This window comes from Agelaius phoeniceus, chromosome 2 (assembly GCF_051311805.1).
Source record: "Agelaius phoeniceus isolate bAgePho1 chromosome 2, bAgePho1.hap1, whole genome shotgun sequence".
In the NCBI taxonomy this organism is placed as follows: Eukaryota; Metazoa; Chordata; class Aves; order Passeriformes; family Icteridae; genus Agelaius; species Agelaius phoeniceus.
This window is the reverse complement of record NC_135266.1, coordinates 75,224,959-75,249,177: the sequence shown is the minus strand read 5'-3', so window position 1 is coordinate 75,249,177 and position 24,219 is coordinate 75,224,959. Positions and strand designations below refer to the sequence as shown.

The following is a 24,219-nucleotide window of genomic DNA, read 5'->3' as shown; positions in this document are numbered from 1 at the left end:
ATTTTGAATTCCTGAATATTTGTGAACAAGAGCATGTCATCTGGGAAAGTAAGGCCTCTTCTGTAGCAAGGATCTGGCTTTTTATGTTCATGATTCATCTTGCATAATGTGAATGAATTGTCTTACAAATCTCTCTCTAGATTTATTTTGGGAAGCATAACCAAACTCTGCTCCTGAAGCCCCTGTAAGGTCCCCCAATTTAGAGTTTATTCTGTTCAGACATCTACAGACCTGCACTGGATCCGCTGGCCTAGTGCAAGAGAAGTTTCTGACAGGCACAGGATCTAAGAGCAAAGATCTGATGTGTTGGGGGTGGACATTGTTGTGATACAGTAACTAGAAACACTGCCCTAATGGAGTGTTACAGGAGAAAATAACTACTTTTCTAGTTGCATTGATTCATGGAATTAAGCTTGAAAGATTATTTCAGTGTGCAAAGCATGATGCAAGTAAGAGATGAGGTGGCAAAGCTGTAGCCTGATACCGACTATTGAGTTGTTCCATTGAGCATTGGACCTCATTTGCTGATGGACCACACCGCTGAGGTGGAGGCTGCTGGGACCTCCTCCCTCCCTGCCACTCCATCAGCCCTGCAGGACTCAGCACCTGCCAGCCAGGTGCACCAGGCATGCTGATGGCAGGTGGAAGACAGACAACATAGTCTAGCCAGGAGGAGAATTAAATACCAGTCTGCTTTGCCTTAAGAGATGAACAGTGTTTCCTAGTCATTAAATGTTTAACACAACAGCCCAAGTGTTTTCAACATACTTCTTGAATGTGACAGTTGATTATGGGATCAAAATAACTGAAAAGGGAGATTCAGAAGAAATTAAACCATGTCCCTGAAACAGGCATGCTGAAAGCTATTTTCAAATTAGGCATAGAGAACACTTAGAAAAATAGGTTAATTAGCATTTTCAAAGGACTTCTGAAACATGAAACTTTTGGCTAATGTCGGGATGCCAATGTGGCCTGACAGGCTGCTTACAGCTTCAAAGGAACATCTGGACAGATGCACGCAGCAGTAAGGATGAATGAAACACAGAGTACTTGCCTACTGGCAGTAGATACTGCACTGGGCAACTTTAAATGATTCTGTGGATGCTGCGGACAACAGTTGTTATTCTCCTAGAGGGAAGAGCTATAAAAATAGGATGACATGCCTATGATCCCAATTAGCTGACTTGAAACTTTGAAAATCAAAAGCCTTCAGGATATACTGCTGGGGGAGAAAGGACACTGCTTGACAGGTCAGTGGGCTGGGATATGGAGGAAGGATACTGGCTCGCTGAGTACTACCCCAGCTAGCCGGGACCTTAACCCCGAGGAGATGTTCCCCGCTTTCCCGTAGGACCTTAACCGTACCACTGTGGCTGAGCTCCCCTGAGCGCAGACAGGTATCGCCTTTCCTTGGCAAGCGCGGGGAGGACGAGGCGGGGGGGAGGTCTTGAAGTGCAGGGATGAGAGGCGCGCCCTGCGCTGGGGGCCGGGGACGGACGGCGGGCGGCATGCGGGGAGCTCCGGTCGCTCCCCGGCCCCTTCCCCTCCCTGCGGGGCGGGCTCGGGCCCCGCCGCAGCCTCCCCCCGCGCTCGCCGGTAGGCGGCACCGCCGCCCGCCTTCCTCCGCCTCCTCCTCCTCCTCACCTTCGCCGGGCGCCGCGCCGGGTGACCCAGATCGCGGCGGCGGCGGCAGCTCCGTGTCCCTCCCGGCTGGGAAGGACGGCTCGGGACGGCGGCTGCGCTGCGCCGCGGGCATGGAGCGGCGCGGAGCGGTGAGTGCGCGGCGGCGGCGGGCCCCGGCGGCGGCCCCGCGGGTCGCTTAGCGACGGGAGGCGGCTCCGGGCATCGCATCGCAGCTCCCTGCACCGCTTCCCTCCCCTGTTCACCGCCCGGCGGTGGGAGAGAAGTTTTGCCCCTCTGAATGCGGGACGCTTTATGGAAAGACCTTGCGGCGTAAGGAAATTTGGAGGCGCTGAGTGGTTTGCACATTTAGGGTATTCGTAGTTGATTTTTAAAATTTAATTTATTTTTTTTCTAGCGGCCCCATCCTTTATAACTGTACGGGAGGAGGCCGGCACTGGGCGGCCGCCAGGCGCACGGCTCTGCGGCTCCGCAGTGGGCTGCGCGCCCTGCCCCGCAGCCCGCCCTGCGCGGCGCCGCTGGCCTGGCTTGCCCCTCCGCACCTGCCCCGGGCTCTGTGCACCTCAGTTACACCAGCGTGTGCACATGACAATGATGACTTCTTTTTTCCATGGCACTCTCTTCTTCCCCGCCTCCCCTTCATCCCCCCACATGGTCATTGTGTATTGAAGTTACACTTGCTCCGAGTTTATTCCAGGATTGATGGCTTTGATGTTTCCCTTTGTCCTCACCGATTCTGCTTTTCTTATAATTTCCTTTAAAATGGCTAAAAGAGGATAGGGAAAGTGTATGTCAGAATGGGGGCGGTGGGGGAGAGGGAAGAACAACACCTTTGTCCCAATTCAGTCAACTCAACAGTCAGATCACAACAAGCTGTTTTTTTGTGACAAAGGCATTTGAAACAAAGAAGCCATTTTAGAAACGGAAAGAAATTTATTTTGTGGCTTGCATGTTTTTGTCAATCCAGGTTCTCATTCTTTTCTCTTCTGTTCCCCCCTGCCCCCTCCTCCACTCCCCATTATTCTAATTTATCCTAAAATGAAATAGAATAGAAAAAATAGCATCTCTAAAATCCTGCATCATTCTTGTGCTCTTCAATAGGCTTGCTGATTGCCTTCTGTTCCAAACGTTTCATTGCACATTTTTAAGGAATGTTATTTTGTACTCGTAGATCGATGAATAGTTGAATCAGTTGAGTGTGATAAGAACATCTCATCTCCCCGGGAACAGAACAGCAAAAGCCTCATTATGTGTAGTAATTTGGTAGGTGTTGCATACTTATATCTATTTAGCAAAGTGCAGGTTCAGATGAGACTTACTGATTCTTAGGAGAGCCTGCTTTTCTCTGACTGTCTTTAAATTGTGGGCCACTGTGTTGCCAAGATGAACAGGTGGAGCTACATCTAGAAATATCCTTTGACTTGTTCAGGTCTTATAATCTGCATATTATTTTAAGAAATATTTCAACTAATGCAAAACTACATTGCTGTAGCAAATGACTTACCATCAAGGCTAATAGAAGCTTGGAGACAGGAAGCCTATGATTTTCGAGGGTGAAATCATGTGACAGGCTCAGATGCTGTATGTATTACTCTAAACAGAAAATGGGCAAAAGATGATTCCAGGAAAGCAGCAAAGAATGGGAAAACCGTGCCATGGAATGCATTCGTTAACTTTCCTACTGGCTCACTGACACACAGTGAAACATGTCCTGCTAGTGTAGAAACCTGCTATGGCTGAGCACATAACCACAGTGTCTGTGAATCCTCAGCCTGCTCAAGTTTTGAGACAGGGCTTTATTAACCATGGGACAGCATCACATTAGCTTCACTGACATGTGTGAACCCAAGAATTTCCTGTAATCAAACATCTTCCTGTCACTCTTGACAGGGAATTGCAGCCCCCTGAGCTAAGCTATACTTAAGTGGTAAACTTTTGGGCTATGTTGCATTAAGTGATTATTTTGTTATCTGTCATCTTCCCTGCACAAACAGACTTGCTGCAGGGAAAATGCTATTGCACAAATGCTGGCACATGTAGGGCTCCAGACTGCTGCTAGTATTTAAATAATCTTGTATTTTAAAGTTAAGCTGTGATCAGCTATAAACCAATTTAAACAAAAATTATGTTCAGTTGTACAGTCAGGGCATTATAACTATACAGAGCCAGGCAAGCTTTATTTTTCCCTAGGGGTCACTTGAAGTGTTAGCAGAAAATTGCGAGAAGAACAAGCTTGAGTTGCCTGGAGATCAAATCTTGTTGGATTTAATGCTCTCCGGCTCATAAGACTACATTTTAATTTTTTTTTTATGAATATCTGCTCAGCTTTCTTGATTGGAAAGCTTCTTTCATTTGACATTCCTTTTAAATCCTTTGCTTGGTAATGCAGGGCAAAGGACTGCATGAAATACACTACTGTTTGAATACAAGCTTTGGGAAGGAGGCCTGAAAAGTAAACTCTAGAGGAGAGCTTACTGAAATACTGAGAAGGAAACCAGGTGGTGAGATTCCAAACACACAAGAAAGATAAAGTAAGGAAAAATAAAATGAAAGATGAGGCTGATGTAAAGAGATGTGGAGAATGTTTGTGGTCGTGCAGGACTGTGGCTATGGTTCAGGCTTAGCATCCTCAGCATCCATCTAACATGATTCAGGCTCAGCCACCTAACTGAGCTCAAGTGCTGAGCTGTGCTGTACCGCAGGATTTACCAAGCCTGAGCTGGAGGTGGAAATTTTGCTTGTTCCTGCCAGGCAGTGTAAAGGGAAGTATGACAGCAGAAGCTGTGGGAGCAGCTTCCCAAGTCACTACTTAGTGGTATGTGGGACTGCATGAGCATTCCTTTTCAAGGCAAAGCAAGCATTTTTGTGACAAACTGACCTGTCTGACTTTGCCTTGAGACACATTATAGGTATGTTTACTGGTGATTTGGCTTGCATCTGGCTTAAGTATCTGACATATCCTCCAAAGACCTTCTCCGGTTGCCTTGCAGTGGTTCAGGTCTCAGAGCAGTCTGGCTGCAAGAGATCTGAACTCTCCATTGAAACTACACCAGGACTTCTGCTTTTTGTTCCCACTCAGTTTCTGAGCCTTTCATGAAAGATATTGGTTTCTTTAAAGTACCTCCTAGCTGCAGTCTAGTGAGCAGTTCTCATCCACTTTAGCATAAAACCAATGAAGGGCCCCACGTCAACTTCATCAGCTTCAAGTGTTTCTGGCAGTTTGTTCTGGAGTGCAGTATCCTGCTCCTCTGCAAAATGTGAGCAAACACTTCTCAGCTTTTTCTTGCAGCTGAGAGGCCCTTCAAGAAGATAGTTTCTAGCCCTCCCAGTAAAGTACCTGAGAGAAATTTGGCATAGTGTTTTTACCTCATCCTAATCTGTCTACAGGTCTGCAGGCTGAGCACCACAGTCTAGTTCAGACAGATACAGCCACAGATGTCAATAGGAGCCTGGGGAACAGGAGAAATATAGGAGCTACAAAGACTGGAATTGAAAACAATTGACAATATAAGCTGGTGAAATTGCAACTTGTTAGAGCAAAGTTAGGAGGTGAAGTAGTGGTCCTCAGGATTGTGTCTATAGGAAAATGTGTACCTGTGAGTTCTTCGCTCTCTGGTAAGAAATTACTTCACAGGCATTTTTAGTCTAAATATAGATGTCTACATTAATGTTTCTCAAGCAAATCTCCTGGCTTTTGTTCTTCACCTTTCTTTGTGGACTAGTCTTGGAGCACCTGAGAATAAATAGGTGAAAATATTTTGGAGCACACCAACTGCAAGCTGATATTCAGTCCCAGGTACCTGGTTGGAGCTACTCCAGCATCTGTATAGGATGTTTTGTTTAAAAACAAACTGCCTTCCCCCATCCTGTGCAGTTTCAATTTCAAGTGCTTGGCAGCAGCATTTCTTTTGGTCTGTGCTCTGCACTGATGTGGCTGTAGCTTCTGTAGTAGCTATGTATTTTGTTTTTCCAGGGAAGGATACTCAGGTAAATTAAGGGACAAGACCAAACCCAAAAGAATTAGTTATACAAAGTCCTGTCTCCATAGCTCTCTGAATCATCTTTGTAACTTGGCCATGGTTAACCAATGTTTTCTGATGGTGCATAAGAAAGAAGGGCAGTTTCTGCAAAGAAGGCTTGATTAGGACTGTGTACAGCTGTCTATCGATCTCACAGACATAGGAGTTATTCCTTAATATATATACACCATCTGCCATTTAAGCCCCTATTGTATGCCTGTGCCTATGCCTGTGTCCACCAAAAGTGAATCAGTAAGTTTCCTAGGACCCCAAAACTGATACTATTATACTTGCCCAACTGAGCAAGGGCTTCTGTGGCTTGTTACAGATTGCACTAATGATAAAAAGAAGTTTCCTAATTATGTTTATTTCTTCTTTATTTTTTTAGTAGTCTTATTCATATATTTGAAAAATAGAATTAAATCTCTACCTTTCATTATCTTCCAGGATGACTTAGATGTTGAGACTTGTCCATGGCATATCAACAATTTGTTACTACACTGATAATACTTGCACAGTCATGTGGGTGTGTAGGTGATAAAAATTGGGCCCTTTAGTACCAAGCTGTCCTGTGGTCATGGAAACTACAGTCCTCTTCTGATAGGCAGTTATAAGAGCAAGCCTCCTATTCCTTCTCCCACTCTGCTCTCACAAAGCCATATCCATATCAACATTGGCTTGGACATGTGCCATCAAGCAGGTTGTTCCTCTAAAATACTAAAATCAATGTGGAGTTTGTTAATTTTGAGCTTGCTAGGCCCTCACACTGTCAGTGTTAAAGCAGCCTGAGGAGAACAGATGGGTTGAAGGAGGAAAAAAGGAGTTCTTGCTGAACTGACTGAGGAAGGGAAAGAAATGGTGGTGCTCCCAGAGGATGACATGGAAACAGGACATACCATAAGCAAAAATTAGGAAAAGGCCGCACAACCTACTCCCCACTCTTTCAAGCAGGACTACAACAATATCTCCAATGGTCTGAGATAGTCATGTTCTTCTTTGAACCTTGTTTGTCCTGACCAACGTGTGCTATATTGTTCATGTTACTGTCTCAAGGATAAGATCAGTTCATGCTACTGAATTATTATGGGTGTATCTGCTGCAAGGGTTCTGGAAACTTTTTTAATGTGTTTCCTTTTAGAAGTTTTCCTATCACTTTACACTTACTAGGTTAAGAGTAAGACTATGAGAAATAAAAGTATGCCCACTTTTCTGAGAAAAAAGAGACACCGAAGGAGGAAGATTTTCAGTGTTAAGTGTGTTTCAGTGTTAAGTTAAATTTTCAGTGTGTTAAGAATAAATGCTTTATGGAAATCCTGTCAATCATCCTGTCCTAATCTGTTGGCTCCACTTTGTTCCTCCTCCCCCTCAGTAATATTGCAGGAACATTGTTCAATGATCTTCATGTTTCTTCTTTCTGTTTTCTTCCCCACATGGTCTTCTCCTGTCTTTCCAGTTTTCTACTATCAAATCTTTGCCATCATCCTTTTCTGTCTGAGAGTGGGCACCCAAAATAAAGTAAAGGTCTGATTGAATTAAGCAGGAAGCAGCAGACAGAAGAGCACCACAGTACCCTTGTTACTCACTTTGTTTTCCTTCTTGATTGAGAAAATACATTTTGTGCAATTACCACATAAGAATGGTTCCTACGCCATGCTTGAAAGTGTGTTTCATACACCTTGCTTACAGCTGGTGGAAGTTCATTGACCTTCAAACCATTCTTTCCATTTTGACCTTTTGCAGATCTTCATTGCCTTTTCTTGTTACTTTGTCGTGTCAGTGTGGTGTTTGTGTTGATATATCCCTTATTTTTATGAATGTCTCTGTCTCCAAAATCCATCATAGCTTTCTTTCTCCACTGCTTATAGAAGCAGTGTTTGACTTTGATGCTACTTGGAGGTATCTTAAGCTACAGAAAGGTGAAGGAAGGGAGCCTTAGTGTGGTCATTTTTACAGTTGTTCACAGCTCTTGTTTATAGAAATAAAAACTTGGTAAGATATTTGTGACTCTTTCAAGTTGAGCTGATATGCTGGTACATAGGTCTGTCTGGACAACAGATTGGATAGATGCCCTGGAGCAATAAATTACATATATATATATATATATATATATATATATATATATGTATATGGTTTGGGGTTTTGTTTGTTTGTTTGTTTGTTTGGGGTTTTTTTGGTTGTGTGGGGTTTTTGTTTGGTTTTTTTTTTTGGTTTTGTTGCCATTCAAAATTTTTCCCTAAAGAAGGGCTTAAACCGGGTTCAACCACAGCATGGAGTTTGCAATACATATTAGAGAAACTTTAGAAAAATTTTCTAGTTTCTGTCATAAAACAGATGATTTCTTCCACTTCTCCTCACTTCAGACATTGGTAAAACCAGAGCAGTCTACCCTGCACATGTCCTTCGGGGCAGCAAATGCATAACCAGAGTTTCCAACAAGGTCATGTACTTGGAGTTGTCCTGATTTCCTACCTCCTGGGATGCAGAACATCTCACTGAGCAGCAACCAGGAGATTAAATTGTAGGCCATGAAGTTTGCAAAATAACTGCAGTGGGATTTTAGATCCTCCTTTCTGGTGAATAAGTTTTTTCCTCTTTGATTGTGGTCCGCCTGCAGGCTGCAGGACTGCAGGCAGCAAACAGCTGGTGCATAACATTATTATAGAATGCTATGATTTCACAAGTGTGGTGCTTCATGACATCATCTAACTGGCTGACTGCATGGGAGGTCATCATTCTTGAATCCTGTCTTAGTAAAATGGCAGAAGGAAATTCAGAAACTCTCATGGATCCTACTTGCTCTACTCTTGCATGTCTGTCTCTCAGAGCTCTATGGAAAAGTTGCCACTTCCATGCCAAAGTAATCTGGTGAAATGAAGGGAAAATGGCACCACATGGAACAATTTTCTGTTAGATCAGTATGAATTGTGTCTGATCTTCACCAGATTCCTGGGTAAATAAGTTGATTTATACTCCTCTAGCTCAAAAGATGAGTTTGGCTTTTGTCCTGACACCTCTGGTATCCTTAACGTTTTTTGGGAGGAAGGGTGAGTTAACAAACTAAATCTCAGTTCGTAGTTTTAGATGCTTTCAGGCTGATACTTGGGGTGAGGTTGTATTAATCTGATGGCTGAGCTAACTCTGCTTGATCCAAGAAAATACAACAGATGTTGGAAAGGTGGATGCATGGATAGAACAAGAATCTCTGTTGTAAATCTATTGACATTGCAGGTCTGTATGTACCCTGTTGATAGGATGATGGTTCTTCCCCATAAACTACTGTTTGTTAGGAATTAAAAGGGCTCTAAAGCAAATCTAGACTTCAGGTAATTTTGGTGGCAAGGGAATACTTCATCTTTGCATTTTAACTTGTACCCTCCACTCATCTCTGGGCAATGGAATGGAAGCCAGGAAGGGAGGGAGAGCAAAAGCACATCAGTCATTCACTTTTATAAATAGTAATTTTGGGTTTTTTTCCTGAAACTTCTTCAGTAATTAGTCTGGGAGTTAGTCAGGCAGCCTCTTTGGATTTTATGTATCCAGCCTTGTAGGATTTATTCTAAACTTGAAGGATTTTTGCTACGAAGTGTGATGTTTTATTTAGAACACACTTCCTTGAAATACAAGCTGTTGTACAGCGTGTCTGGCAACAGAGCAAGCTGGCCAGAAACATTCCACTGCAAACCATGGAGACACATGTGAGCCACCCAGATGATGCTGCTGTTCTCCTGGGCAAACTCCTTAGTGGTCAAGTGAAAGTTCATGAGAAGTGACTAAAAATTATACCTTTTTATAATGTATGAAGGAGGGGGGTGGAGGAAGTTTCTATTCTTTGAAGACTGTTTTCAAGCATGAGAACTCCATTTTTAGCTGGATATGTCATTTACTCAGTGCCCTTCTGAAAAAAATACACTTTCCTCCATATGTAAAGTGAGCTTGTTAAGGATGGACACACTATAGACAGAGACAAGACAAGACAATACTTTAATTCCTCTTGAATGTAGGCATCAGATTACAATTCTAGAAGTTTATAGTATTCTGGGTTGTGGAGAGCTTGCTCTATTTTTTACCTTTGTATTTATTAGAAATAGACTTATTATTAGAAATAGAATTATTAGTATCTAGCAAAGTCTTCACCAGTGACCTGAAGTGACTTCATATAGTTTTGTTCTTTCTTTCCATCTTTCAACATTGTAGTAGAGCAGAGCTAATAGAAATTGGAAAAAGCAGATTATTGTCACAGTTCTGCATGTAAAGTGTGTCTGTATGCATGAACATTTCCTTTGCCGGATTTCTGGGATTTAGTTTGCTTTGAACAGTCAGGTAGAGAACCCCAGCCTTTTTCTTTTAAAGGGCAGAGATCTACAATGAAAGGTGGAGATGCTTCTACAGTGCTGAGTTCTGGTTTGACGTTAACCTTCATCAGACTGTGGGTTGTCACTGAGCCAAAATCTGCAGGTAGGCTGAATTGAATGGTGTTAGAGGTAACTTGCCATGTGAGACTTGACAAGTAAGTTCCCTTGAACCCAAATACAATCCTACATGACTGTCTCTTATGAGAACTTTAAGACCTTCTTGATCCTTCCTTATATTCGTAATGCTTTGAAGAGGCAGTAATGGACTGAAATGCTAAGTTAGAACTACAAAATTAGAGGCTTTCAAAGCACTCTTCTGTGGCTTGAGAGAAGCTGGGGGTTTTGTGCCCTCTGACTCCCCAACTCTGTTGTGATTTTAACCTTTTATTCAGGCCTCTTTTTCTTTTTATTGCTTAATTGTGTGGTATGTGCTTATGCTCACAGGACTAAAATTCAGTTAAATTTTACTTCATATGTAGCCTTGCCCTCACTCTCCTAGTGAAATACAGAAATGTAAAATGTCAATGTGTGATGGAGATTAGAAGTGGAAAAAATTTTATTACCTGTGACAGTGTGACTGAAGTCAAGTCTTGCTTATTAGGGTAATCAGTCAAGTGTGACATTTTGTTCCAAGATTTTCCTCTAAAGAATGCTTGAAAGGCTGTTGAATATAGCCTGATCTTGGGCACATGGAAATGAAAATACCCTTCTGTACTGAGATGGGGAACTAAGCTCACACAAAACAGGCATCCACTTTTGATCTCTAAGGTGAGTCCTGCCAGTGGCTGCATTCATTGGAGACAGTCAAAGCCGCTTCTGAGCCAACATAAAACTTTTGAACTGCATGGAACAGGTGACCTGTTCTTGAGAGCTTTTCTAGCAGTGGAGCTGTTTCCAGGATGTCCTCTGAGTTGGAGAGGTCTGAGCAGTGTTGTTGCTATAACATTCAAAGACATGTAAATGATTATGCTGTAATAGGCATGAAGATCCTCTGTTTTTACTAGTTTAATACACTTCAAGTGATTTTTATGCCACCTTTGGGCATGAATGCAAGATGGAAGATGCAAGTAGGTATGTGTCTATTCCATAGGATAGCTGGATAAACAGTACTTAGAATTATAATGGCTTACTAAACTGGGGCCCTAGAGGTGTTAGGGTTTTATTTGTATTTGGGCTTTTTGAGTGTTTTGTCATTGGCATGATTCTTGTAGACTCTCATTCTTGAATTGCTGGACCTATGACTAGTAGGTCTAGTAGGACTAGACATAAACTATGACTAGTTTATGGTCAAATTTCATGGTGGAGGCTTTTGGTGGGAGTGGTAGGGGGAGATGAGAGAGGGAATGATTTTGTTCCATCCTAAAGGTAAGCTTGTTTCTTGGGAGGCATTGAAAAGTATACTGAGAAGTGGGTAGCTTTTAACTGATGAAATAGCAGGCACTTGGGCACCCTGTCAGTGGAATCTCTATAGCACTGTAGTACTAAGAGTATTTGGGTATAACGTGGGATATTTGAGATTGCCCTGTGAGAGCGACTGTGGGTGGAGCAGAGAATCAGAGGCTGGAAGGGACCTCAGACTATCTCCTGCCCAACCTCCTGCCCATAAGAGGGTCAGCTTTGAGGTCAGGCTTCTCAAGGCTTCGTTTGGTTGGGGCTTGAAACCTCAAAGTGTCTCTGAGCAGCCCGTGCCACTGCCTGACTGTCCTCTTGGGAAAAAAATTTTGCCTCATATCTAGGCTGAACCTCTCCTGTTTAAGTTTTTGCCTGTTGTTTTTCCCCTTCTAGTCCTGCACTGCTGTAAAGACTCCATCTCTTGACTTTTCAATGACATCCCCACAGGCACTGGAGGTGCTGTTATGTCCCTCCAAAGCTGTCCCTGCCTGGAGCTGAACAAGCTCGTCTCCCCCAGACTCACCCCCATCATGCCAGTGGCCTCTGCTAACTCTCTTAAATTTGTTGGTGTCTTTTGTGTATTGCTGGGGCCCCAAACTAGGCAGTGTCTAAATATGGCCCAGAGTGCTGAGTAGAGGAAGATAATCTCTTCCCTCAATCTACTTACTGGCTCTGCTTGTGTTTGTGCAGCCCAGAGTGCTCTAGTCCTTCTTTGCATCCTGCTGGCTTCCAGCCAGCTTGCTATCCTCCAGGACCTCAAGGGATGTTTCATAATCTGTATCAGCTATTCTTCCGTTTTCCAATTCTAGTTATCTTACATTGGTGTTTGAGATACAGAAACACTAACATTCCCATCAACAAAAGAAAAAGGAATGTACTGTAGCAAAACACTTTTTGTAACATAAGGCTCAAGCCTATTGTCCCTGACAAATAAATAAATGTAGGCTATCAAGGTGAATGAGGAGTAGATGCCAACCCAGGATACCAGAGGAAAGAAAAGTGGCAACCTGAAATCAACATTATGGTGATGGCATTCAGAAGAACATACTTTAACACATACTTCAAATTGCAACAACTAAAAATAAATTACTTGGTTTGGGGTTTTTTTTTTGGTAACCTAATGATCCATATAAACAAAGTATTATATCCAGCCTGCTCACATTAATGTTTCTGATTTTTTTTCTTCAGCACACCCATTCTTTCTTTATAATTGGAACATACATTTTGAAGTGTTTGCAATATGCCAGGTTGCAAATACCCACTAGCTTGCAAAACAGAGATTATGAAATGAACTACTTTGGGTTTATATTTTACTCTGAAAGTATGGTGATTTAAATTAAATAACACAACTTTTCCCGGCAGCTGTATCTGCAGCTTTATTGAAGACAAACAAAGCCAACCCTCAGCTTTAGATAAAGAGGTGACGTTTAAGGCTTACTCTTGATTTCTTTAAGCCTCCAGCAACTGTTACCCTTTCAGATTGATGCATGTTTTGCTGTACAACTGAAAAGATCATAGAGTCACAAGAAATTCACATAGTTGAGTTTTATTTAAGAAAAGCTTCATTTATATTTGAGACAGATCTTGCAATAGTTTTGCTGTTGTATGTGATTATAGTAATAGTGCTTCTCTTCCAAGAAAAGCTGTGGTTAGTTTTAGGAGGGGAAGATGCTGTCTAGTGTAAAATAAACTGGATGAAACAATTGGCAATGAATGGGTACGTGGGTGTGTTGTTGGAGGGAGTAGGAAGCTGCTTTGTGGAAGTGATAAAATGGGATAAAATCCTGCAAGCTGAGAACATGAACATGTGGGAAACCCAAACTTCATCCTCACCCCATCAATCTCAATATAAAGCCTTAGAACATGTGTGAGTCCCTTCATGTCAAAGAGCAAACTTCAAACACTTACTCTAGAGGCTTTCTGTAGTTGTAGGTTCAAGCTACCTCTAGGGAGCTAATGGAAGATTGCTAAAAAAGTCAAATCTATTTGTCTTTAGACTTATATCAGCTGCATGACTTAAAATCAGAAAAAGCTGAAAAACTATCTACAGAAGAAAAGCATCCTGAGTATTCCTTAGTGAGAAAATGTGCTTATAGCATGAAGCTGCAACATTTTCTTAAGCCATAAAAAAAGCCCACAGCTACAGGTTCACATGAGTGAAACCATGTAAAAGCACAAACTTGGGCTCTGAGCAGTGGGTGGATGCTGTGGCAAACTGGCTGCTCCCCAGCACCTGCTGGCTCCGGGTGTCCTGCTGTCAAGCCTTCAGAATTTTGTATTTCAGTCTATCCAACCATAACTGCTGACAACTTCTCAACTGAATTTATAATTGTTGTGCCCTTTCTTTCAACAAACTCATAAACATTGATTAACAAGATTATCATTTGTAGAGGAGAATCTTTTTCTCATGGCTTTCTTTCCTACAAGTGGACCTTGAAAGCCTTCCTGATCAGCAGACATCCAGCTTGGTGAGGAAGGTCTTTCCTAAAGACAACAGGAGGCTGGAAGTCAAGTCGTTCTCCCTAAATAAGAATGAATATGTGACTTTTTTGTTCGGGTTGGATTTTTTTCTAAGCACACCTAACGGCAAATGAGTCTTTTTGTAAATTCTGAATTGTTGATAGAACATATCATTCTAAGCTAGGGCTGTTCTTCCTGTTCACTGAGATGCTATAACAACCTCACTGGAAATAAAGTTTCACTTATGAGAAATCTATTACATTTTGAGATGAAAAGAGATTGGTAGAAATTAGATCTTCTGGCTCTACAGGGTTATGAATAGTTGAACTTAGCTGTAAATTGTGGTAATAATCTTTCTTAAGAGTTTAAATACTGTTTTCTTCACAGAAAATCTTTACTGAACTCCTCTAGAGGATCACTTATGGAGGTATATGGAAGCAGGAAATGCTGCCCTCCAGTCCTACTTGTTTTAAGATGACTGTAAAATCTCACCTGATTCAATTTCTCAGTTTATCCTGGGTGTAAATAGCTTAATGCCGTCTGTATGTGTGTGTTCACAGAGTGAATTGTTGCAAGAACCACAGAGCATAATGTTGATTTCTGTACTTAGCAGATGACAGCATTTAGAAATGCTGTCTGCCATACACAAAACCTAAACTTTTTACCTTATGAACTAAGACAGCAGCATTCCTGTACTGTAGATTCCCTGTACTTTTGTTTGAGCTGGAAGTCTTGCCTCTAGATATTAGATTCCTCTTTTTAATAGAGTCAGGTGGGATTTGATTGCTTTGTGCCCCTGTGGAGGAAACTGCTTTTGAGGCCATGGCCTTCCTATGGACCCAGTTATTAGTTGGGCTTGTACTGTAGGGAACTGGCTGTTGAACTTGCACATGAACTCTCTCTCCATGCTGAAGGGCTTTGATATTGACTTCTACGGCATCAGGTCTTCAGCTGTAAAGTTTCTTTCTGTAGACTTCCCCACACACATTTTAATAAAAAAGTAGAGACCAAGGAAAATTTATTCTTGTAATTTCAAGTGTGGGCTTTTGAAGACACCCAAAATAGGCACTTTTAACCACTTGTCATGCTTGTTGTGTCATTTAGTTTTTCTTTTATTTCTTTTTTTCAGTCAACTGTCTTTCTTTCAGTGGTCTCTGGACAGCTACAATGACACTCTAATTTTTAATGAGCATTGAGAACAGATTTGTAATTTATAATTGGCTGGAGCTGGTAACTATTCTTGAAGAGACAGTATCTTGAAGCTCCTACCATGCCATGCTTGTATGAGCCATTTCTGGAGTTGGGACAAGTGGAATTTCTCTTCACTTTAAAGCAGTAATAATGAAGCAGCATAATTTTCAGCAAGGACCTTGGTCAGAATCAAGAAGGAGCTGACCTCAGAGACTGAGAGTCGCATGCACTTTTAGAGGGGGTTGATTTGACAGCTTCTGGCACTTCTGGTGTGTTCCTTGCACTGATGCCCTTATGGGTCAAATTTTGTGGTGGAGCTTCCTTTGTTCAAGTTGATGTTAAAATGCTGAGACTCAGCTGTGAGAATCTTTCACAAACGATATCTTTTAAACAGCAAATTATTAGACTGGAGAAGGGGAGCAGGTTACATCCCCTCCAGTTTTTGCCTATCTCCTGTGCTCACTGCCATAGAAGACCTATCAAAAGCTGTCGCAGGAAGTGTTTGGAGCCTGCCTCTTGTGTTCATTAATGAGCCAGAGTTAGCATCTCTCTGCCCTTGCAAGCAGGTGTCACTGCAGCCAGCACCAATTACAGCTGTATTCAGGGGACAGCAACATGATTCAGCCAGTCAAAAACAATATAAATGAAAGAAGCTTTCACAGTTCAGGGATTATATATTTTTAGCAAGCTGTATGTGATATAATCCAACAAGATAGCTGTATTTTTCTGAACTTAAATACTTGTTCTGTTCCTGTCAGCAGGCAATAGCACAATATAAAACTTGCAAGTTACACAGAGGAAAGAATATGAGAACATGGTAGGGCAAGAAGATTTATATCCCATCATTGCTGATAGGTCTTGCAGAAGAAAATAGGTTTAAGTTCTCTAGATTTCTAAATTTGTGACAAAAGAGGTCAGATTTCTTAAGGCCTTCAGTACTTTTCAGCATGCAGTGCTAAGGAAGAATGGGCTCTTAAATGATTTTTAACAACAGAGCTTTCATTCAGGCCTTTGTGTGTGGTTTGTACCAGTACAGAGTTTGAAACCATGATCTTGTTATCTCTAAGTGTTGGATTAAGTTGTCCCGATAGCAGTTGCCCCTGTGTAACAGTGTCCCATTTTTCTGGCAGCAAGTAAAAATGTTTTACTGTCTTTTACAGGACATGAAGTACAGTAATTTGAGAAGTCTGCATCTTTTAGTCAAGTATCACTTGTATATGAATACTTAATTTTAGAAACTTAAAGTAAAGAGATGGTGACTGGGGAGAGTCTGCAGTACACAGGCAGGGTTATATTTATGAAGTCTCTTCATTCATTCTTCCTGTTGTCCTCTGCTGGAACTATGTGGTAATTATAATGGGCATTAACCATAGGACACAAGGTCACAGAACCAGTGGGCAGCCTGTATTATAGGAACTCTGTCAAGAAGTTCCTATAATACAAGGTCAAGTGTATTATAGGAACTCTGAATTCAAGAAGTGTTTCTGAAATGCTCTCAGGCACATGGTGTGACTCTTGGGGTGTTCTGCACAGGATCAGGAGTTGGACCTGATAATCCTTGTTGGTCCAACTCAGTATATTTTATTATTCTATTATACATATTATGCAAATTCTGGTGAAGAGAAGACTTCCAACAGCAGAATGAACTGTCTCTTGAAGCTGCTGCTTGGAAGTTGAACCAGACAGGTGTTTGAAGAACACAAGAAGCATTTGAAAATGTCTAGATAATTCTTCAAGCTTTATCACTCATTTCTGTATTCTCATTCAAGATTTTTAGATTTTTACTTCTCTAAAAAAAGACATGGGTAGCATAGTCTGGTCAAAGTATGTGCTCAGGCTGAAGTGTAAACACCTTATGATTTTTCATTTTGTTTTTATTGACATAAAATTTTCCTAATATATGTCCCTTGTATTTCCATAGATGTTTGTTTCAAGAGCAATTTTAAAAAACTGAAGTATCCCTTTTTTTTTTCTGTCTGTAAGAAAGTCTCAATTCTATTTCTACAGCACTAATATCCCCTGTGAAGAAGAGGTCATCAGTGATCAATATATTCCAGCTCTAGCAGCACAGACCAAACCATCACCATGAAACACTTCCTGAGGTAACTGTTCTGTATTTTCTCAAAAGTTTTGAATTATTTCAATTACTTTTATGCTGCAGTGAGCTAAATGGTTTAATTGTTACAAGTATTACAGAAGGTGTAAACTAGATTATACTAGACTGCTTTCTGTTCACCTAGATTTCACTATTTAATTAAAGCTATTTTAATTTAAATTTTCTTTTGCTGTTCTTTATAGAGGCAAAGAATGTGGGAACTGCCTTGTGGGATTGGAGCAGTGATGTATCAAATGAGTAGTGCCTGATATGTCAGGGGAAAAGAGAAAAAATAATAGCATAGAACAGTGCTTGGAAAATGTCAGGTTTTTTCCTTCCTGCTCTTGTCCACTGTCTGGATTTTTTGGAGTGTTGTTTGTGAAAGCAGAGATGCTTGCTGAAGATGTGCAAGTGTTTTTGAAGCTGATCATGCCCAGTTTGCAGGAGAAATGTCAATTACTTGCTCCCACATATGACTTGCAGTTGCTCCTCTATAAACTAATTATAGAATGGGGGACTTGCAGACAACAGAAGTAGGTGCAGAAAGCCCATGTTGTTTTTGTTCTGTAGTCAGTGGAGGGAGTTGAGCACTTCTCAAAACTAATACAGATCAAGAGCTCATTTGTGTATAAACCAAAGAAATCATATTCTCTCTGTATGGGAGGAACCTTTTCAAGAGGACTAAACATATGCTTCTGTATAGAGCATCTGTCACTATATTTTTCTCCCTTTTTAGACTGTTTATAGCAAAGAAGCTTACACACTATGGATATCAGCACCATTACCTCTAGGCTGATCATCTGTAATGATTTTGCTGCCAAGACAGACATAGCTAAAGCATTTCTGTGGAGTGTTTGGGCCAGCTTCCTCATCTTGAACCAGCTGCAAAAAGGGCTCTGTAAGAAGGACATAGAAAGATTGAAAGTATAAAGCAATTATTTGTTTGCTAACATCCACAAAACACAGCCAAGGCTGAATTGGGCCTTAATTTAAACATTAGTGTGCTCAGCACCTGATAGGCACCAGCCAGGAGGGAAAGAACTGACCCTTGCAGCTCTGTGGCCCAGGTCTTGGGTGGTCACAAATCTTCCACCAATTCCATTTTGCCATGGTTTGACACTGGGACAATGCCAGTGCCCCCATGAGAATACCCTCTCCCTGGTTTCTGCTGTGAGATGTGACCAGGAATAAGCAAAGCAGGCTCCCACTTAGGAAAAAAAAATTTATTAACTAAACTACAAGGGAAAGGGAGGGAAAAAAAAAAACCACGCAAGGAAAATGAAAACTTCACAAATACATCTCCTCCTCCTCCCCACCAAATTCCCAATACAATACATCCCCCAAATCATCGACTCTCGGTCTGGGAGCACCCTTCAGAATACTCAATCCTCAGTTCATCAAGAGGAGAAGGAGTCCTTCTTGTGCCAATGGTGACCTCTTCCTTTCATGTCCAGCGCTCTCACCACTGAACGCGGACCAGAGCTGCTTCTAGGGTCGACTTTTAAGGATGCTTCATCCCACTCCAAAAAGGCACAGTCTCAACTTTGGGACATCTGTCCCCCCCATATTTTTCACCCCCTGGGGCTGAGGGGCACCAACACTGAACCCTCTTGGCTCTGAGGCCATTGCCTCCCCCTAGAATGCAGTCTCTGTATCACAAGGAACATGGTTCTGTCCATGGCTACACAAAAAGAGTCCAGCAAAAGCCACTCCATCATCTCTTCCCACTAAGATTCTTCTCTATTCTTCCAACATCTCTCACTTGCCCAGACCTCTCTCACACTTGCCCATGCTGCCAGCACAGGCCCATGTTTATCAAGTTTCAAGGTTACAGTCTCAGGCACGGGCTCTCTCTCTCTCTCTCTCTGTGTCTCTCAGGGGGAGCTGCCCGATGGCTCCCGGTCTCTCTCTTCCACCCTTCCACCCCGGGGCTCAGGCCTACCTCTCTCGGCCACATGGCTTTTCCCCTCCCCCTGCCCAGCCAGCAGCTGGGCCGGGGGAGAGACCCGAACTCTTTCCCGCCAGAAACCCAAGAGAACCTCCCAGGGGAGAGCTCTGCTTTTAACCCCGTGTTCTCAGAGGTGGACCCACTGTCCCAATGGCCACATTAGGTGCCAATATTAAAATCTGAGCACCAATTGGCCTGACCACAGCATCCCAGAAAACATATTTCCTGTCAAACCACCACACATTTGTACTAGTTCAGTGATGTAAAAGTTCACAACTAGCCTGACTAACATCCCTGCACTGCTTTTTCCCTTTACAATTTTGTAACACCTCATGTCAGAGCCTTTGTTCTGGAATCCTTCTAATTATTTCCTTCTCAGCACTCCTGCCTCTATAATTTTTACCTTTTTTCTCTGTACAGACTTGTTCAGCAGCCTGACCCAAGGTCACAAATTGATGCCATATGGGATTGGGTTCATGAGTCCCTCATAAAGTGAACTCTACCATCCTGTGAGAAGGGTGGGAGCCTCTGACTGGGATTGCAGAGGGTATTACACTTGCTCCCATAAAGGTCTAGTATTTTCTGAACATAAAGTAATTTTGCTCCCTCCTGATGGAGAAGCTGAGCTGATGCCAACTTCTAAGCTGCCTGCTCTCTTCCTGTTAAACTATCTGTTCTGTTCACCTTTACTTTCCTGGCCCCTTGATGATTTTCTCCATGTTGGAGAAAGAGAGCTGTTTTGAATATGTGGGTTCCTAAGGCTGTCATGGAGAAGCTACCTTCTACTTCTCTTCATGTTTTTCCTGAAGTCAGTGAATCCTAAAAGACTTGAAAGGTCTCAATGGTGTTAGATTCTCTTAAGTAGTCAAGGTAGATCTTCTGAAAAACAGTTGTCTAACTAAACAGGACAGTCTAGGACTTTGTTATGGAAAATCCAGTATTCCAAATGCTGAACAGAAAGTTAGATTAAGGAATGGGGCAGAGGAGAGTACAGAGCACCAAAAATATGAACACAGTGTTGAAATAGGAAAGCTATTTCTATTTACTTACAAGCATCTGGATTTTTTTATATTATGTTAAACCTTTGACATGAACTGATAAGAGAACTACCCTCCCCATTTTCTGTAAATGTAGAAGAAATCCAGAGAGACTAAGAAGAAAAACCCTCCAAGGGAAGCACTTACTGGGCATAATGAGTTCTGCTCTATGTGTTGCAACCTGCAGTTGCAGGTTTGTGTGATGGGGAATAAGTGAAGTGTGGAACTGCAGGGACATATATGGGCAAGACAAGGTTATTAAGCCTTCCAGCTTGGAAATGGGTTGGAAAAGAAGTTAATATATATTGTGTCCCCATGTTTGTCTGTAACCAATAGCAGCACCACCTGGGAGCTTAAATCATCCTTAGCTGTTTGTGAAGATCAGTGCAGGGTTGAAATGTGGAATTCTGATTGTGGGGACTGCTCAGTGGCACAGTGTTTTCCTTGTTGCACAACGTGGGACAGACACCAGAATAGCTGATGCTGATGGCATAGATTATCTCTGTGGTTAAAACCAATGACTTTATTCTGCACAAGCTGCAAGTCATTTTGTTGATTGCAATGTGGAAGTTGCCATAAAACAGTCAAGAGGAATAGGACTTTCATCTCTGAAGTTATGATAATCTTGACTTTGCTTTCTAAGTGGTGACAGTATTTTACCTCTAGCAACTTCATGCAGCAGATACTCACCTGGAGACCCAAGGAGGACTTCGAAGAGTGGATTTCAAATCTAGCTTGTTGTTTAGTGAGGTTGAAAGACAGCTCTGGAAATCATCAAGTCCTTTCCCACTGCTCAGAGCAGGGTCACCTATAACAGGTTGCTCAGGGCTGCATCCAGACACATTTTGAGCACCTGTAAGGATGGAGATTCTGCAGCCTCTCTGAAAAACCTGTTCCACTTCTTTAGAATCATAGAATTTCTTAGAGCCTTTTAAGATGATTCAATCCAAGCATTAGCTCAGCATAGTCAACTGTACCACTAAACCATGTCACCTGAATGCCACATCTATGTTTCCTTTAAGTATCTCCAGTGATGGCGATTTCACCACCTCCCTGGGAAGCCTGTTTCAATGCTTGACAATTATTTTTGTGAAGAAATTTTTAATGATTTTCAATCTAAACCTTTCCTGGCACAAAATGAAGCTGTTTTCTCTTGTGCTGGGAGAAGAGAATTACCTCGACCTGGCTGCACCCTCCTGTCAGGCAGCTGCAGAGAGTGATGAGGTCCCCCTGAGCCTCCTTTTCTCCAGGCTGAACACCCCCAGCTCCCTCAGCTGCTCCTCACAGCCCTTGTGCTCCAGAGCCTTCCCCAGCTCCGTTGCCCTTCCCTGGACACGCTCCAGCCCCTCAATGTCTCTCTTGCACTGAGGGGCCCAGAACTGAGCACAGCATTGGAGCTGTGGCCTCAGCAGTGCTGGGTACAGGGGGACGGTCACTGCCCTGCTCCTGCTGGCCACACCTGGCTGATCCAGGCCAGGATGCCATCGGCCTTCTTGGCCACCTGGGCACACTCTGGATCGTGTTCAGCTGCTGTTGACCAGCACCCCCAGGTCCTTTTCCACCAGGCAGCTTCTCACCACTGCCCCCAGCCTGCAGCACTGCCTGGGGCTGTTGTGACCCCAGTGCAGGACCTGGACTTGGCCTTGTTGAACATCATGCAATTGGCCCTGGCTCTGTGATCCCGCCTGTCCAGATCCCTCTGCAGAGCCTTTCTACCTGTAGTAGATCATCACTCCCACACAACTTGGTTGGAGAAAGAGTCTGTCTATTAAACAGTCCAGTAGCTGGAGTAACCCTAAATCTCTGAATTTAGACTCTTATGTTCATATTTCCAGTTCAAGGCAACGTCCAAATGAAAATAGTTGGTCTTTTCTTTTTCAGCTTGTCTGATATGAATTATTTCTGACATCTGAAATATTACTTATGAAAAAATAAAACTATTTCTCAGTTAAATACTTAATCTTCCAGGGCTTTCTCATTTTGTTGTAAAGGGGCTCTGAGAAGTCCATCATCAACACTTTTACTTTGACTGTAATTTATCTTAAACATCTGAAATAATAACAACTTGGAGAACCAACTGTAGTAGACAGGTTTTTTTCAGTAAATCCTAGAAATCTTACATCTCTTGCTCTACTGCAAAGCAAACTGTAAGCTCTAGCAGATTTTAAGTGTACTGGAGTCATCAGATAAAATGAAAATCAAATCAGCAAACAGCAAGAGCAGTGAATATGTGGAAAGCTGCTGTTAAAAACTATTCATATGTCTTCCTTAGCTGCCACAGTGAGTTGCTCCTATGTCTAAATGGGGAGATAAGGTGGATTTCAGTTGTCATGTCTGCAAAGGCACAGAATGAAAGCAATTTCTTGTGTTTTAAAGTAGCTGGTCTGCCTATGGCAGAAATGGTGATTGGTACCTCACTTCTTGGTTGACCTCGTATACCCACTGTAAACTATGCACATAAACCAAAGATAGTCAAGTTAATGAGCTCCTACCAGGGTTGTATCACTTGCTTACTCACCCATTGGACAGCTGATCAGCTATGACTAGTGTGTCCTTGACTTCACAAACAGTAATTAGAATTCTCAGAAAGGAAATACTGATATGTAATGCAGTCTTATCTGAGATTAGTATGTTCTTCAGGAAAAAATAGTTGTGTAAAAATCTCCAGAATCCATAGGGCCTAAAACACGCACACAGAAAAGAAAATGATGTGTAAGTATGCTCAGTGACTTTTATTTCATTATTTTAAACAATTGCTTTGGGGGAGAGGATGAGGGGTATTTTGTTTTAGATTTGGATCTAGGGTTTTAGGTTTTGGATTTGTTTTGTGTTTGGGTTTTTTTTTTTGGTAGGGCTGGGCATTTTGGCTTGTTTGGGGTTTTTTTGTTTGTTTGCATGGTTTTCTTTGGTTTTGGTTTGGTTTGGTTTGGTTTGGTTTTTTTCTTGTTTCAGGAGTTTGCTTGCTTTCCCCCCAGGCTGAAGTCCAGTAAGTAGCATTGAGTATCTAGATGAAGCTTTTATTTTACCCAGAATACCTATGTTTGTTACTAGCTCTGAAAATACTGAGGTTCTCAAATAACTGAAGGAGGGAATAAACACTTTCATTAGTTTCATGCACAGCAATTAATCTCTACTTCCCTTCAGGAAGTACTTCATGTTGCATCAGACATACATCTTGATATTTAGCTGAACAGATTACACAGGAAGGAGCTTCACAGAAATATTAGGCAACTTTAGAAAGTTTTGCATAATTTTGCTTCTGACATTTTATCATGGAGAAGGCTGTGCTTATCTCCTAGAGGTAGTCACCTTTAAATAAAAAGCCAGATTTCATGAAAATGTGATGTCATACTGTCATTGGAGAGAGATGTAAATTCTAATAGCCATTGCATTTCCCATTTTAATCGCACTGTCCCAGCATCAGCTGGGCTAGTCAAGGGCAAACCTGGAAATCCCTTGTTGAAAACCACTTAAATCCTTCCCTTTGCAGTGCTGGGGTGTGAAGCAACATGCTCAGTGCTTTTGGCTGGTTGCTGCCACATGCTTTCATTCCCCAGGCAAAGCAGCACATGCTGTGGGAAAATAGAAGCACTGTCTCTGCTGCAGCAGTACTCTTACTCTGTGCTGGCTTTGGCTCTACATTTCCCCCTGTCTTGCAAAGATGTGAGAAATTGTAGAAACCCCTTTCTTTGTCTTCTTTGTCATGGAAGAGAGCACTCCAGAATCTCTTGAGCCTCATTATTGCTGATAGAGATTGGTTGCTTGCTTGGTTTTGTCATGCACCATCCCTGGCAAGGGAACTGAATGTTGATTTGATATCTTAGTATGCAGTTTTTTCTTTATTTTGCTTGAATAAACGTTCGTATGAACTGTTTTAATGCATGTATAAACCCATATATGCAGGTCTATACAGCTGCTTGGAATACAGGAGGGGAAAGGAACTTGGATTGAAATAGGAAAAAGTGTGAGTCCCTGAGGAACACCTTCATTTCTGTCGTACTTCTGTTCTTAGACCTCTCCTCTGAGGATCTGAAATAATCCTGTACATGACCACACAAACTATTTTCTGTGCTGAGAAACCTGC

At 42.2% G+C, this 24,219-nt stretch overlaps 1 protein-coding gene across 6 annotated transcripts in view; it reads left to right on the top strand.

Moving 5' to 3' along the window:
• The first annotated feature begins 1,122 nt into the window (after nt 1-1,122).
• Nucleotides 1,123-24,219, top strand: part of ELMOD1 (ELMO domain containing 1) — a 43,473-nt gene continuing 20,376 nt past the window's right edge. Inside the window, exons 1-3 of one of the 6 annotated variants that reach the window (XM_077173931.1) lie at nt 1,544-1,772; nt 2,813-2,904; nt 17,063-17,157. In XM_077173931.1, coding sequence (XP_077030046.1) covers nt 17,141-17,157 — 17 coding nt within the window. In that variant the 5' untranslated portion in view covers nt 1,544-1,772; nt 2,813-2,904; nt 17,063-17,140. Of the gene's footprint in view, nt 1,251-1,543; nt 1,773-1,800; nt 1,954-2,812; nt 2,905-17,038; nt 17,158-24,219 lie in introns of those variants that run through there. The other 5 variants (XM_077173935.1, XM_077173930.1, XM_077173933.1 and 2 more) reach the window with 5 other exon arrangements.